The following is a 14,444-nucleotide window of genomic DNA, read 5'->3' as shown; positions in this document are numbered from 1 at the left end:
CTCCCTTTGCTCCCTGTTCATCATTCCAATTTCAGCTGCTGTCAATTCTCCAACAGACCCTTCACTCTTAAGAAGCGAAGCTATTTGCAATTTGTAAATGCACCATTGTATGTCACATAGCCCATCATTTGCATTGCAATCATTTGAAAGGCCCCGTGTCCCTTCTCTTCTGAGCAACTTCCCCTGTCTAGTCAAAGTAACCCTTGGCCATGCTCATTTCTACCTCTCCTTACAAATTCAGCTTTAGCACATTTTCTAGCTGCTATCATTGCACTTATCACACAGCATTGTTACCAGTCATTAATTTAGGACTCTACTGCTGGCATGGGTGCACATCCTAATCGCCTTATGTAGATTTCTATTTCAAGTATGCCGCTCAGCTCCTGGCACATACAGAATGTTATTGAATCAAAAAATTTATAGAAACCATTGGCAATTTTGGCTTTCCTAATAAAACTAAACATGTAAACTCTGTATAACAAGATTTCCTAGTTGCTATGACAGAGGATTGTAGAACTGGAGTTTGTTTGATACAAGGAAGACCAGGCAGAAAGAATACGTATTTCCATTGGAGGTGGGATGAATAGATGGTGAAATGCAAAATGGCAGAGGCTAATAATGCTATAATTAGGCAAGGACAGAACCCAGAATTTAGGGTCTATGACAGCCAGTAGGATAACTTCTGGATACTCTCAGAAGATAGTTGGATAATATGTAGTTTTGGTTTATGTGAGAAGGTGAAGGGGGTGACGGGGGAAGGGTCACAGAGTAGAATAGCATCAAGCATTAGCAGAGAAGAGATTTTGGTAGACTGACATGAACAAAGAAAAAATTGAGTGGAAAGTAAAATTTCCACTTAAGTACATTTGAAGTGAGGGATGGGAATCCAATCAAGATTTGAGATACCAGACATAAATTCAATGCTAGGAAAATTAATTACATCAAATTGAATCCTCATTTTCAAAAAATTAGGGCACTGAATCAGATAAGCCTCACGATAAGGCTACAGTTGCTGGTAGGAGACTGATGATAGGAATGTAGTCAGAAGAAAGAAAGACAGTACTACCTGACTGAAGGATCCAGATTACTTGACTAGACCAGTTTAGTCCCACCACCTGGCACCCACCTGTAGGTGATCTGGGCAAGTCATTACAAAAAACTTAAGATGAACTCAGTGGGATAAGCATATCAGTTAGAAAACATACATATATATATATATGGATTATATATATATATATATTTTTTTTTCTGATAGTAACGTTAAATTCCAAAAAATCTGTTATTTGTTTATATTATTATTGGATTATTTCTTCTTGTAATATTCCAGGATTTAAATTTATTTTTCTGATCATGAATCTCCAACAATGTATAATTTGAAGTTTTCAGCTACTGGCTCAATTCTAGAAAAGGTCAAAAATCTTGCCAACAAATGCAGACAGGAGTGTTTCTAATTGGTCACTAGAAATTATGTAATAAATAAAGGTAATAAAAGACTTGAAATTTTAAAATGTGTATCAGTAACATACTGAGTTAACAAAACTCCTGAACACCAGTTACAAGGCTGCAGGCACCTGTGACAGTTTATGACAAACCTGGGCAAAGGTTCCGTGTTTTGTTGTGGTCATTTTATGTTTGATTTACAATACCTTACACAGTGCCTGGCATAATAAATGATCAATGAATGTTTGTGGAAAAAATTGATTAAATGAATAAAGAGTTAATGTAAGTTATGTTTTATAGTACAATTATGGAAAATTAATAAAAATATGCTGTGTTTGCAACTTATGCAAAATAAAGCTGAATTCACCCAAAAATCTAACTCTTAAAAGATAAATGCAAGTAGCTTGTAGCTGCTTTAAGCACCAGTAACAGAACTGAACACCTAAAAAGTAAATTTTATCACAGGTAGGAACATGTGAATGACCCTGATTACTTGTCAATAGAAAAAGATGTTGAGTGCAGGCATTTTCCTTTTCTACTTTGGATCAGCAATCAGATTCACCTACAGATCATTGATTCATGAATAGCACTATATACTTTGAATTTTCAAGTAGCCAGTGTTTCATAAGTATTTATATTACAAGTACAACCTCAGCCATCTCTTTTTCTTTGGTACAGTGTTCTTACAATTTTTAGCCAGACAAGACTCAAGAGTTTCCTTTATGACTTGTATTCTTTTACCAATACATTTTTTAAATTAAGAAAAAAACATTTCCTCATTTCTAGTGATATAGGATTAATTTTGGTTACTTGAATGGCTAATATGTGTTTATGAAGTCAAATGTATTCCTTTTACACAAAGAACAAACATTAGTTTTATTTTTAAGTGACAATGTAAACAACTTGGTATAACCCAATTATGAAGTGTCTACATGAATTTCTGCGCCTTCATTTATTTCTCATTAAAAGTTTGATAACAAAATGTCCACAAAATGACATGTTTCAAATGGAAACCTCTTTAAGTTTTGGATATTCATCTAATTACAAATGTGCAGAAGTTAAAATGGTTGAAACAATTAGACTCAGTTCCTAAAAACAACATGGCTCAATTTTTTGAAAGATAGAGATGTTAGATAATATGAAAGACTTTGCTATTGAAAAGATAAAGAAAATGGCAAACTGAACTTTCATATTTACCATGGAATACTTGATAAGGAACAATTCGGAAATTAAATGGTCCCACAAGGTTCATGTGTTACAACTATTCTGCTTTTATTTCCACAAAGCTTCCTATTTTTCAATCATTCATATGAAATTATTCATAACTGATTTATAACATTGAATAGGAGTTATTTTCTCATCCCATTTCTGACAAATATCTTCAAAGCTCTTATAATAAAGATACCAAGAGAGAAAGTGAAATGAAATGGTAATACAGCAGGGGGAAAGGGCAAAGCTTTTAAGTTGAACAGCACAGAGAGGTGAATGGTTTAGTGTTTGAACATCTCAAAAATGTCCTTAGAATTTTGCTTTTAACTACAGGTTATCTGCAGGCTTTGTCGAGATGAAAAACTAACAAACCAAAGCGAACCAAACCAAACTAAACTAAACACAAATAAAACTTTCCTGACAGAAATTCTCCAATGAATGTCTCTTAGAAATGAACCACTTTATTAGCTGCTAAGCAACCTTGAGAAAACACTTCTCCTTCTGGCTCCTTTTTCTTTAACTCTTACAGTAAAAGAAAAATTACCCCCTGCCCCACCTACCCAGTTTCTTATATCTCAGTTTTAGTTACCTGTGTTTCGACTTCCTACAGTTAATCACCTACAGTTAACTGGTCCAAAAATAGGTAAGTACAGTAAAATATGATTTTTGAGAGAGAAACCACAATCATGTAACTTTTATTACAGTATATAGTTGTTCTATTTTATTATTAGTTATTGATGGTTGTGAATCTCTTACTGTGCCTAATTTATAAATTAAACTTTATCATAGGTTTGCATACATAGAAAAAAAAAACATAGTACAATCTGTATAGGGTTTGTTATTTCCTCTGGTTTTAGGCATACTTGTGTGTCTGGAGAAGTATATCCCTGTGGATTAAGCAGAAATATTGTAGTTTTCTTCTCTTACCTGATAGGAGCACCTTTGGCTTGTGCTGGTCTCAACAATACAGTTATTGTGGTAGCAGTTTCATTGAGAGAGGCATCAATTCCTTCATAGTCAGGTAAAGTGGGAGCTGATGAGTGGTTAATGAGACAAAAAAAAGTTCAATTAATTTACAGTAATATATCACAGGTCAAAATGAATAGATGATCTTTAGTTAGGAAAAAAAAGCAATTCACCTAATTATCTACAATGGACTTTGTTTTATAGCATAACATCTGCCAATGAATTTTAACTCTGGGAACCTAAAACATCAAAAGCTAGAAAACCAAGAATTGTTGTGGAAATTTAAATAATAATCTGGCAATTTATGACACATATTCCAAATATTTTGTGAAGATGCTTTCCTTTTAGTTTCCTGAGACCTTCAAGTGAATAATGATGGGAGGGAAGGAAGGTAGTAACTGAGAAGACTGGGCAGTAGTGATTATGGAGTCACATATGGGATCAGGAGCTAAGAACAGCAGGGACTGAGGTCAGGGGCTGCCTGATGAGATAGTGCCATTTAAGATCTTATGGTGTTGAAAGACCCAGTATTCTTATCCTAATTTTTTCACAACTGTAGTCACAAGAGAAACATATCAAGAAGTGTGGTGAATAAGAACGGAAATCTTGAATTTTGTTCATCAGGGACATTAGTTGCCAGATTCTTGAAAAGAATGAATGTATAAATTTTTAAAATATTTGATAATGCTTAACTGGGGACTGGGATCTTAAGTGGGAGAAAGAGTTATCTCAAATGGCTTTAGATGACTCCCATGTAGAAAGATGTTTAAAGAGTATACACTCAATGACATGTTCATTATCTCTATCCATTTGTTGGACATTTACTGAATAACTACTACATGCCAAGTTTTATGAGAAATGCTATGACTATAAAAACAAAGCATGGTCTCTGATATTTACAGAATTAAAGGCAGGAATTTACACTTTATGAAAAGTGAGAGTCTTAGAAACAAAAAATTATAGCCAAATGTTAGTAGCCAAAAGCTGAAGACCATTTGCCAAAACAGTGGTTGCCAAACTTGTAAGATGAGAAGCACCTGGAGGGCTTCCTAACACACAGATTACAGCCCCTCTCCCCTAGAGTTTCTGATTCAGTAGGTCTGGGGAGGGGCCTGATAATGTGCATTTCTAGACAGTTCCCAGATGATACTGATGACGATGGTCTCGGGGTCACACTTTTTACATTAGTATTGGCAGTGGGATGATGAAACCAGAAGGCTCGGGGTGTCTACTGATGTTTAAGCCAAATATTAAAAAGAAGGATAAAACCTCATCAGGAAAAGAAAAGACGAACTAGAATTCTGAGAGAGGAAACAATATTTGAAGGGAACAAAATACGAAAGGACGTGTGTTTTAACAGCTGTAAGCCATTTACTGTGCTGCAAACTTTGGGTTACTGGGGAGAAGTGGAGGATGGGAGGAGTTATGCAAAGAAGGACCCTGAATGCCAACACCAAGTGGATACTTAGACTTCATCCTGCTGATTATAAGATGCGAGGTTTTGAAAATATTTAAGATGGAAACATCTGTGGTAGAAAGATAGATATAGAAATACAGTGAAGAGGCTGGGTATGGTGGCACACACCTATAATCCCACCACTTTGGGAGGCCAAGGTGGGCGGCTCACGAGGTCAGGAGATTGAGACCATCCTGGCCAATATGGTGAAATCTCATCTCTCTTAAAAAAACACAAAAATTAGCTGGGCGTGGTGGTGCAGGCCTGTAGTCCCAGCTACTCAGGAGGCTAAGGCAGGACAATTGATTGAACCCAGGAGGCAGAGATTGCAGTGAACCAAGATTGCGCCACTGCACTCCAGCCTGGTGACAGAGTCGGACTCTGACTAAAAAACAAAACAAAACAAAAAACAGTAGAAAGAGTAAAGATGAGGGATACCAGTTAGAGAGATATTTCAATAATTTGTTTTTTTTCTTCCATCTTCCAGATGGAAGAAAAAGAGCAGTGACATTAGAAGGAACTAATTATTATCTGAGAGTTTTTAGGAAGCAGAAACAACAAATATTAATTCAATACATACACAATATGTACTTGAATGTGTGTACATGTGTGTATGTGTATGTATGTGTGTATATAAATAACTCCCCTAACCATTATGTTTCCAATAACTTGATTTCACTGTTATTTAAATTATTTTTTTAAATGCTGAGGAATGTAATTACTGGCCTCAGGGAATCAATTTAACAATAAATTATCTGAAAAGTTCAAGTAATGCTGAGAACCACACTACCCATAAATTTTTTAATCTTAGATGTGATTAATAATTGTTCTCAACATAAAGTGATTGCAACCAAGTTTTTAAAGTACAATCAAGTACTCATTGCACTTAGGTTAATATAAGTGAAACTGAAGTGAAGTAATTAAAAGAAAAAACTAGATGGAAGTTCTGGTTCTTTCCATATACTTTCCGTTCAACACACAGTATCTTAGCGTTGAGACACACACACACACACACACACACACACACACACACACACACTTATGGCTCTCAAAAATTTACTTTTGTTCAATGTTCTCAGTTTTATAAGTTTATGTAAATTTTGTAGCTGTCTCTCCTGAAAGCTCTTACTCAATTATAGCACTACTGCTAATTCCAGAGGGTAGAAAACCTGTCTCAGTACATCATAAAACATCACAAAGTCTTATTTTCTGGTGAAGTGATTCAATAAATATTTTAAATCATGATTTGTAATTGTTCTCAGGAAAGAAAATTACAATTTTAAAACATTATTATTTTATAATATAATACATAATACTTTAAAATTACTTTTTATTGGAATATTAAGATAAATGCTACTCCAAGGAATTACAGCTCATAATGGAATAGCTAATTTTATTTATTATATAAATTTTTAAAGTCTGTATTATATTGAACACATTTGCAAATAACATTTTTGACTCAAATTTGGAGAGTACATATCTTCCTTTTGATTCAAATGGTATAGATTCAGAAAAATGAAAGATATTTTTATGGGTATTAATGATGTATCATTACTATTTGCCATGTAGAACTACAATAAAAATGAATACAAATCAACAAAAAGAGTTTACAAAGTCAAAATTAGTGCTTTATTATATTGCGTGGCTGACCTTTAAATAATTTTTGTTTCAAATTTAATTCTTCAGCTACATATACAGTATAAATTTATTTTAGTAATAAAAGACATTATATTAACTTTAGTAGATTTAGGGCATATTACAATGCTAATTCCTTGCAAAATTTAATCAGGTTTAACTGATGATCTGACTGAAGGAGAAATAAGATCTGTAAAAAATCCAGTCAAATACAAACTATGACTGTGAATCCAATGGAATGTAAAATTTATCAACCTAAAATTCTCCTGCATGTTCCCATTCTGAAACTTATATGTATTTATGTAAGATTTCTAAGAGGGAAAGAAAAGCCCATATTTGTTAAAAATTATCATAATGTCAGGGAAAAAGAAACAGAAACAAGGTGTGTAGTACTATAGTACTAGGGAAAGGACCTTCTACCATTCTTTTGATGACATTCATTTATGGTAAAGGCCTGACACCATAATAATTATCAACTCCTCAAAAGTATCATAAGATCGGTTAGCATTTGTAATGAATTTTGAAAGATTTCTAATAAAGTATAACTTTTTTAAGACCACTGTCAATCAAAAGTGACTATTCGAGATGTGTTTTGGTTTGGACATATAATGCATATTCAAATAATTCTTTAAAGTTCCTTCAATTATGCATAACTATATTAAAGCTTCGGTAAGCAAGATGAACCACACTTGGTTTATATGTGATTCTCCAGGATGTGCCATTACAAACCAGTGGCATAATCAATCCTTTTTGTACTTTACTCATTTGCATACCTGAGATATTAGTGGTGACATTGATGGCCGTGGCTGGCCCGAAGCCTTTGACTGTACTGGCCCTTATGAAAAACTGGTACGTGGTTCCAGGGTGGAGATGCATAAAGACATGGTGTGTACTGTTCCACAAATTTGATACAGTCTGGGGAGGTCCAGCCACCGGAACTGCAGGATCAAATGATCTTATACTGCTATAGCTGATCTGTTTTAAGAAATACATTTATTACATATCTGGTATCCATCATAAGAAATTGTAAATAAACTCCTTTTAAATAAGGTAGTATGCAAGGACATCCATGTGGAGTCAATGGTAATTTTTTTCTTATTTTCTTTCTCATGTTGATAATGTTATTTCTCTTATTCTGATGTTCTATCTATATATCAATCAATCAATCATCTATTTATCTACAGATACACCTGGATATATATCTGACCAAACCAATATACATCTACTTTTATCCATAAAAAAACCACAATAAATTGTGCATACATAAAAAATCGTCTAGCTATAAACTTTAACACATATGAAACACAGAAAGTGTTTAACAAATGTTTATTATTAGCATATTCTATACTTTGTTCAAGTTACATAACAAATTTCATGTAAATACTATTCAAATATGTGCACACAGTTGCAAGATATAACATTGCACTAGTGACCCCATTTCCGTAATTCACTCTGTAGCCATTAGAAATTTAAGCATTTATGCTCTAATCAATGCTGACTATGTAGGAACAGAACTACACAAATTAAATTTGTGTAATTTAAATGATTCTTTCATTTCTTCTATTTAGTTTTTCATATTTGAAAAGATAATGATTTATATTCAAAGTTGAAATGAAGGTCTGGAAAACTCAGCTTTGTAATCTATTTTGCTTTTTGGATATTATTCCTTAGTCCTTTGAACTGAAATTCAATGACTTCTCCTAAATCACAGTAGAATAAGAGTTTCTTAATTTTATAAAAAGGGAAATGAGGGTTTTTAACATGTGATTATTTATTACTACAACCATCATAAATCTGATGACTATCCTGCTTTCTTAAATCAACAAAACAGCAACAGAAAACATGCATTAACTTTAAGAATTTTAAAATTGTAGATGCCCTACAAAATATTTATTTTGATGCTTAATTTTGGAATCAAAGAATTCGTAAATTAAAACAAAGGAGAATAATGATTTTAATCTCCTAATCCTCACTTACTTCTTTTCCATTATTTCCCTCTAACTTTTCCTTTTTTTTCTCCCTTTTATTCCTTCAATCCACATTTCAATTAACTTCCTTGTTCTCCCAATACCTCATATTGAGTGATGATTCCATTTGGATCCAAAGGTTCTTTCCAGTTCAGGAAGATCTTATTTTCAAAGGATGTTCCTTGAAGAGATTTTACTGGTACGGGACCAGGCACTACAAAACACATGAATTTCTTTTGTTATGAAAATGCTTACATTAGAAACAGAAAAAGTAAATCAGACAAGCTAGATAAATAGGATTAAAAATAAAGAAAAATAAATAAAAATGTATCCTTAAAAACAAAATAAATTATATGACTAGTTATCTGATTTTACTTTGATTTATGGGAATTTAAGCAAGTCTATTTAAGCAAGGTTCTAAAGCAGAAAATGTAGAAATGCAAAGTTATTTATATTCAAAAGAATATTCTATCACCTTAGAGAGCTGCATAAATTAAGTAGTCTAGTTTTCTCTGTTGTATACCTCTAATAACATGAAGATCTTATTTGTAATTTGTTTCAAGAACAGAGCTGTATTTCCCTGAAAGATTTTTTTGAAGATTATGCTAATCCCCTGAAGAGTCTCCATAAACAAAGTTGATAAAATAATGAATTACAATAATAATTAACACTCTTTGGTCTAGAAAGCTGAATCACATAGCAATGAATTGAAATGTCCATTAATAGCCAACCTGACTTTTACAGCTATACTTATTAAATATTCTATAATTTTAAAAAAGGCAGTGTTGATTATTACAGTATTTAAAGAGTTATTACAGATGAATAGGTTCGAATGTCACTGCTTCAGCCTTTTACAGGAAATTCACTTTTTCAAAGCTAAGAATCAAACTAGTTTATAATGTCAGACTTGTTTAGAACTCAACAATCTGCACAACTACTTCTGAAGTGTCCCCAGCTATAACCATATTTAAGAGCCTTCATTTCAGTCCTTATTTGTAAATGTCATATAACTGGCAATACCTAATGGCAACAATGAATAACACACCAGCTTCTATTGCCAAAACACCAGATATAAATCTTTCACTATTGTGTATTTTCCTTTTATATATTTTATTTAAATACTTAGCTGCTTTATTCACATGAATATCCAATTTCTAGTTCTGGTAATGTTTTAAAATATATACTATCTATCCCACTTGGCTCAAAAATGTGTTTCTTTTTGAAAATATCAACTGAATATTGGGCAAGCATAGTTTTTAATTAATATTTTCCCTTAATCTAATGTTTCAGTGAACTTCACACACGATATTATCTAGAAATGTAGTTTCAAAGAATATAGCAATTTTGTGAGGATTGAAATAAATTAAAAATCACTGAATCAAAGGAAATGCATTGCATCGTGGCTAGGAGTATCAAGAAATTCTGAATGATATATCACGAGAGTAAGCTTTATTTCAGTCTACACAGAGACTATAAATGATATTATGATCTCTGAGGCAGGCAACATAATTTGACACATTAAGGAAAGAAATCCACAGTAAACAGAAAAGATGCCAGCACTAAACTTCAGAAGATATGTTCAACCACTGTCAGCCGAAGACTCAGAGAGAAGTTAACTGAAGGCATCTGCTCCCTCCCTGTTCCACAGTATCATCAGAGCTGTGCAGCTGATCCAGGCAGGGGCCAGTCAGAGCCCCTTTGCACATCTGTGGCAACTACTGAGGCTGCCATGGGCATTGGTTTGTTTTGCAAGAGTACCTGTTGTTCTATTACATACAAGTGCATACACTTATGAATATATTGAAGGAAATGATATTTCTTCTTCCTTACATATCTCTCATAGAAGGTGGCTAATGGGAGGAGAGGGGAGCAAAATATTCAGTTAATGAGTAAATGTTGATTTGATGGCATTATAATGACAAAAACTGCCTATGTTTACCTAACACAATGTAGCCTACGAATACTATAAAATGGCATGGATTTATTTTATTGAACATTATTCAATAATAGGGATGGTTAATTATACAGATAAAATACTTGTATAATTCTGCATTGAAATAGCGGTAGAATTGGAAAGTACCTTCCCGAGAATTTTTGTATTTCTATGCTCTTACATTTTTTTCTATTTTGATGATAGAATTCACTGCAAGTACCTATAGGTTGCATTTGTTAAGAGAAAAGTTTGTGGGAAAGTTGTGGACAAGAGAGTGTCATGCTATTTGTCGTGTACTTGGACGAGCATAGTAGATGATAGAAGGAACTACACTCAGATGAACTAAAAAACATACACATAAACAGGTGAGGTGAGGTGTGAGCACAAACCAATTATATTCAATCACTTTCTATATTTGAAGGAAGATCCTGTGTACATTATAGACAGAAAATGTCTCTATGTACCTATGATTTGTATAAATACTATACTATATAAAGTTACTAAAACCATTATCATGGCAGTCCACAGACTGCAGGGAATGTCACTTCACATTTCCACATCAACAACTTTTAATGGAAAAGGAATGCTGACTTTTCCCCCCTGCTTGAGATTTATATGACAGCTGTTCCAGCTACCTTTTTTTGAAAGTCCTTTAAAATATAACTTCCAAAATGGAAAAGAGGGAAAATAAAATATGGGTGGGGCAAGATTATGTTACATTAAGCATTATAGCCTTTAAAATGTAATAAATGTAGGTTTAAAAATATCTTTGTAGTCTCAAAAAATGTCCCCAAACCAGGCTTTTCTGCTGAGCTAACTTCATAATATTGATTTTTATGAATGCTGGAATAAAAAATGAAAATAAAACCTCATACAGAAAATTCTGTTCATGCATTAAAAAATGTATGCAATAAATTAAATATAAATTCTACCTTAGGGTTCTGGTGAGAAATAGTTCTAGCTTTTCTCTCATGATTTATGGATGTCCCTAGAATTCTTTTTATAAAATTATGTCTTTCTATTAGGTGGTTGATAATTTATTTTTTCTACATATATAGGGCAGCTATAATTTAGTAACACTGACTTAATCAGATCATCAAAATCCATCAATCTTTGCAACAATAGATTATGATTTAGGTATTCTTTCCGACCTCAGAAACATTAAGACACAAGTTTCCATGTAGAAAGTAAAACTTGTGCCAATTTGAAGACTTTGAGTTACTTGTAAATACTTCATGGAAGGGTTTACATATCAATCATTAAATATTATATATATATAACAAAAAGAAAAAATTACCCGCATAGTAGAAGGGATTAGTTTGTGACAATACTTATGAAATAATAATATAAAACTTAATATCATTAAAATAGGTAAAAATTCTTCAAAGCAGAGATTAAAATAAAACTAGGAGTGAAGATAATATTAAAATTAGAATTTACAATATATTGAAAAATAATGTCATTTTATTTTTACAAAACTATTTCAGATAAAATAAATAGCACAGTCATGAGTTTGATCAACATAGGGCATAATTTAAAATTCCAAAGCAGTTCATTCCTTATTAGTCTAGTCATATGTATACTGAAAAATGCATTTAAAAATTTAATGCAATATGAAAAGGATTATATAAGCCTGGCTGCATTCTTTTGTTTGTTGGGAAAGAAGGGCAAACTAACAAACCATATCAAAGAATACCTTCAAAATGAATTGCATTACTAGAGAATGACTGGCTAAAGCAGCACAAAACTCATGTAACTGAGTCTATCATTACCCATTAGGACATGATTTTTTTTAAGTGCAGGCAATAAAACATGTGAATATATTTTTATAACTGAAAACATGGGCTATAAAGTGCCCAGTGTGACACAGACCTTGTAATATTTATCCCATTTTAAAAGAAAAGATAGAGATTTTTGGAGCTTTTGAATCTCTACTTAGACTTCTCATTTTTATCCTGTTTCTGTGAAACAGTTACCCGTAATCATTGTTTCTTGCATAAATATGCGTTGAGTTTTTTGCGTATGGCAGGGGTGAGACACATGGATGTTTGTATGCTTATAAATTAGAAAACGGAGTGTTGATTAAATGTTGTTGCTGCTTCAATTAGGTGCCAGTTCAAACACGATAGCTAAGGTTACCTCAAACATGACAGAAGTACATTCATCAAAAATAAGTCTTAGGTTTATACTCAGAAATTTGAGGAACATGAGAATAACTCCATGTATAATTTTTGAACTATATTCTTTCCTTTAAATTTTGAGTTAAATGTCGTTAAAGGGCTCTGTCTTCTCTTGTTATAACAAAAACAGCAAAGCAAATGAGGGTCATTTTTACTTTTCAGAGTAGGAGAGTTTGAAGTTATAAGTATTTATAGAAACCATGGCATATTAACCTATTTTATGGCAAGCTAATAGTAGGTAGGCACCAAAAGACACACCTGACCTAAGGTTCAGAACTTGAGGGAACTTGGGAATACATGGTTATAAAATACATCCTGTTTTCTGAAACCCAAATAAAAATGCAGTCCTACTGTCAAGCTACTTAAGGAGAAGTTTAGAAGGGGGTGGAACCCCAGAGAACACTATATTTAAGCCCTTCATTTAGATGAGAACTGACTCCTAGTTTAGCTTTGCCTCAGTCCACCATATGGCACACCTTTTTTTTCCTACATACCTTAATTCATAAAAGGAAAATTTCAAAGGAAATATCCTACATCAAAAGAGTGCCTTATTGTTATTATTAGATTATCATTTGTAGATATTTTATATATGTTTTTATTAAATTAGGAAATATATTCTTATTCAAATTATAATATACTATAGTGCTATAACAGGTATGTGCACATTAAAATACTAACATAAATATTTGTTCCTACTATGAAGAAGTAACACACGTTGAAATTAGACAAAGGGCAGTTTAGTTATTTGAATGGCAGCAAGATATATAAAGAGCAGCTAGCTAATGTCTAATAAAGGACATTATATTAAAGATATGAATGCTTGATTTCTTTTATATTTAGACTCACATAAAATCATCAAAAATGAATAGAAAGGGTAAAAAATATAAACTGTGTTGTTTTCAAATGTGAGAAAAATAAAAACAGCTACTATTGGTTTATAAAATATTAAAACCTAAAATTTTTTATCAAGTGCATTTTACCAATAGGCAATTGATACAGTGCCATGGATAGTAAACATTATTTTTGAACACTGGATTAAAAAAAAAACCATTCATTTAAGTTTTTTGTGTAGTTGCCACTTCTGTATCATTGTATAAGAGGAAAGGACAACAGATGTACATTTCATTTAGTATTTGGATGCTTCTCTGAAGAATATTAGGTTTTTTTAAAGGCAAACTTTTTCCAAAGTTAACCTCATTAATAACATTTAGATGATTTCAGAATCCAATTCAGTATTGAACAATCTTAGGAAAACTGTAAGCAATCACATTAGATTTGTTAGAGAATTTCCCCCTTTTAAAAGTATGAGCGTACCATCTTCATCAGTTTGAATAATTGTCTCTTCACTCTCCTTCCTTCCCTCTGGATTGGTTAGGATCATCTTGAGGCTGACATTTGTATAAGGTGGCAGATGGTTCACAACATGCTGAGGGGCTTTGGGGTCCATGTCCAAACAGTCTGCCTTACTCTCATTGTGACCACGGAAGTAATGGTAGCAGATAGTGACATTGAAAGTGTGGCAACGTGTAATGTTGTAACCCAGGGATTCCCAGTCCACAGCAATCCGTCTTGCCTGTATTTCAGCAATCTTTAATGTCTTTGGGGTTCGCATAGGTTCTGAAAAATAAATCAAAGTTGCAGAGAGCTGTCAATTTTAT

General features: G+C 32.8%; 1 protein-coding gene across 14 annotated transcripts in view; it reads right to left on the bottom strand.

The window, feature by feature from the left end:
• PTPRK (protein tyrosine phosphatase receptor type K) overlaps positions 1-14,444 on the bottom strand; it is a 576,007-nt gene that overhangs the window by 127,712 nt on the left and 433,851 nt on the right. For all 14 annotated transcript variants that reach the window (XM_032274360.1, XM_032274363.1, XM_032274362.1 and 11 more), the window contains exons 8-11: positions 14,101-14,403; positions 8,778-8,887; positions 7,480-7,681; positions 3,577-3,682 (exon numbers count right to left, since the gene is read on the bottom strand). In XM_032274360.1, the coding sequence (XP_032130251.1) occupies positions 3,577-3,682; positions 7,480-7,681; positions 8,778-8,887; positions 14,101-14,403 (721 nt within the window). The remainder of the gene's footprint in view (positions 1-3,576; positions 3,683-7,479; positions 7,682-8,777; positions 8,888-14,100; positions 14,404-14,444) is intronic.

The sequence above is a fragment of the Sapajus apella genome, unplaced genomic scaffold (genome assembly GCF_009761245.1).
Source record: "Sapajus apella isolate SASKATOON/1434 unplaced genomic scaffold, GSC_monkey_1.0 scaffold6, whole genome shotgun sequence".
NCBI classification, from domain to species: Eukaryota; Metazoa; Chordata; class Mammalia; order Primates; family Cebidae; genus Sapajus; species Sapajus apella.
The sequence above is the reverse complement of the archived record's forward strand: the minus strand, read 5'-3'. Positions and strand labels throughout refer to the sequence as shown.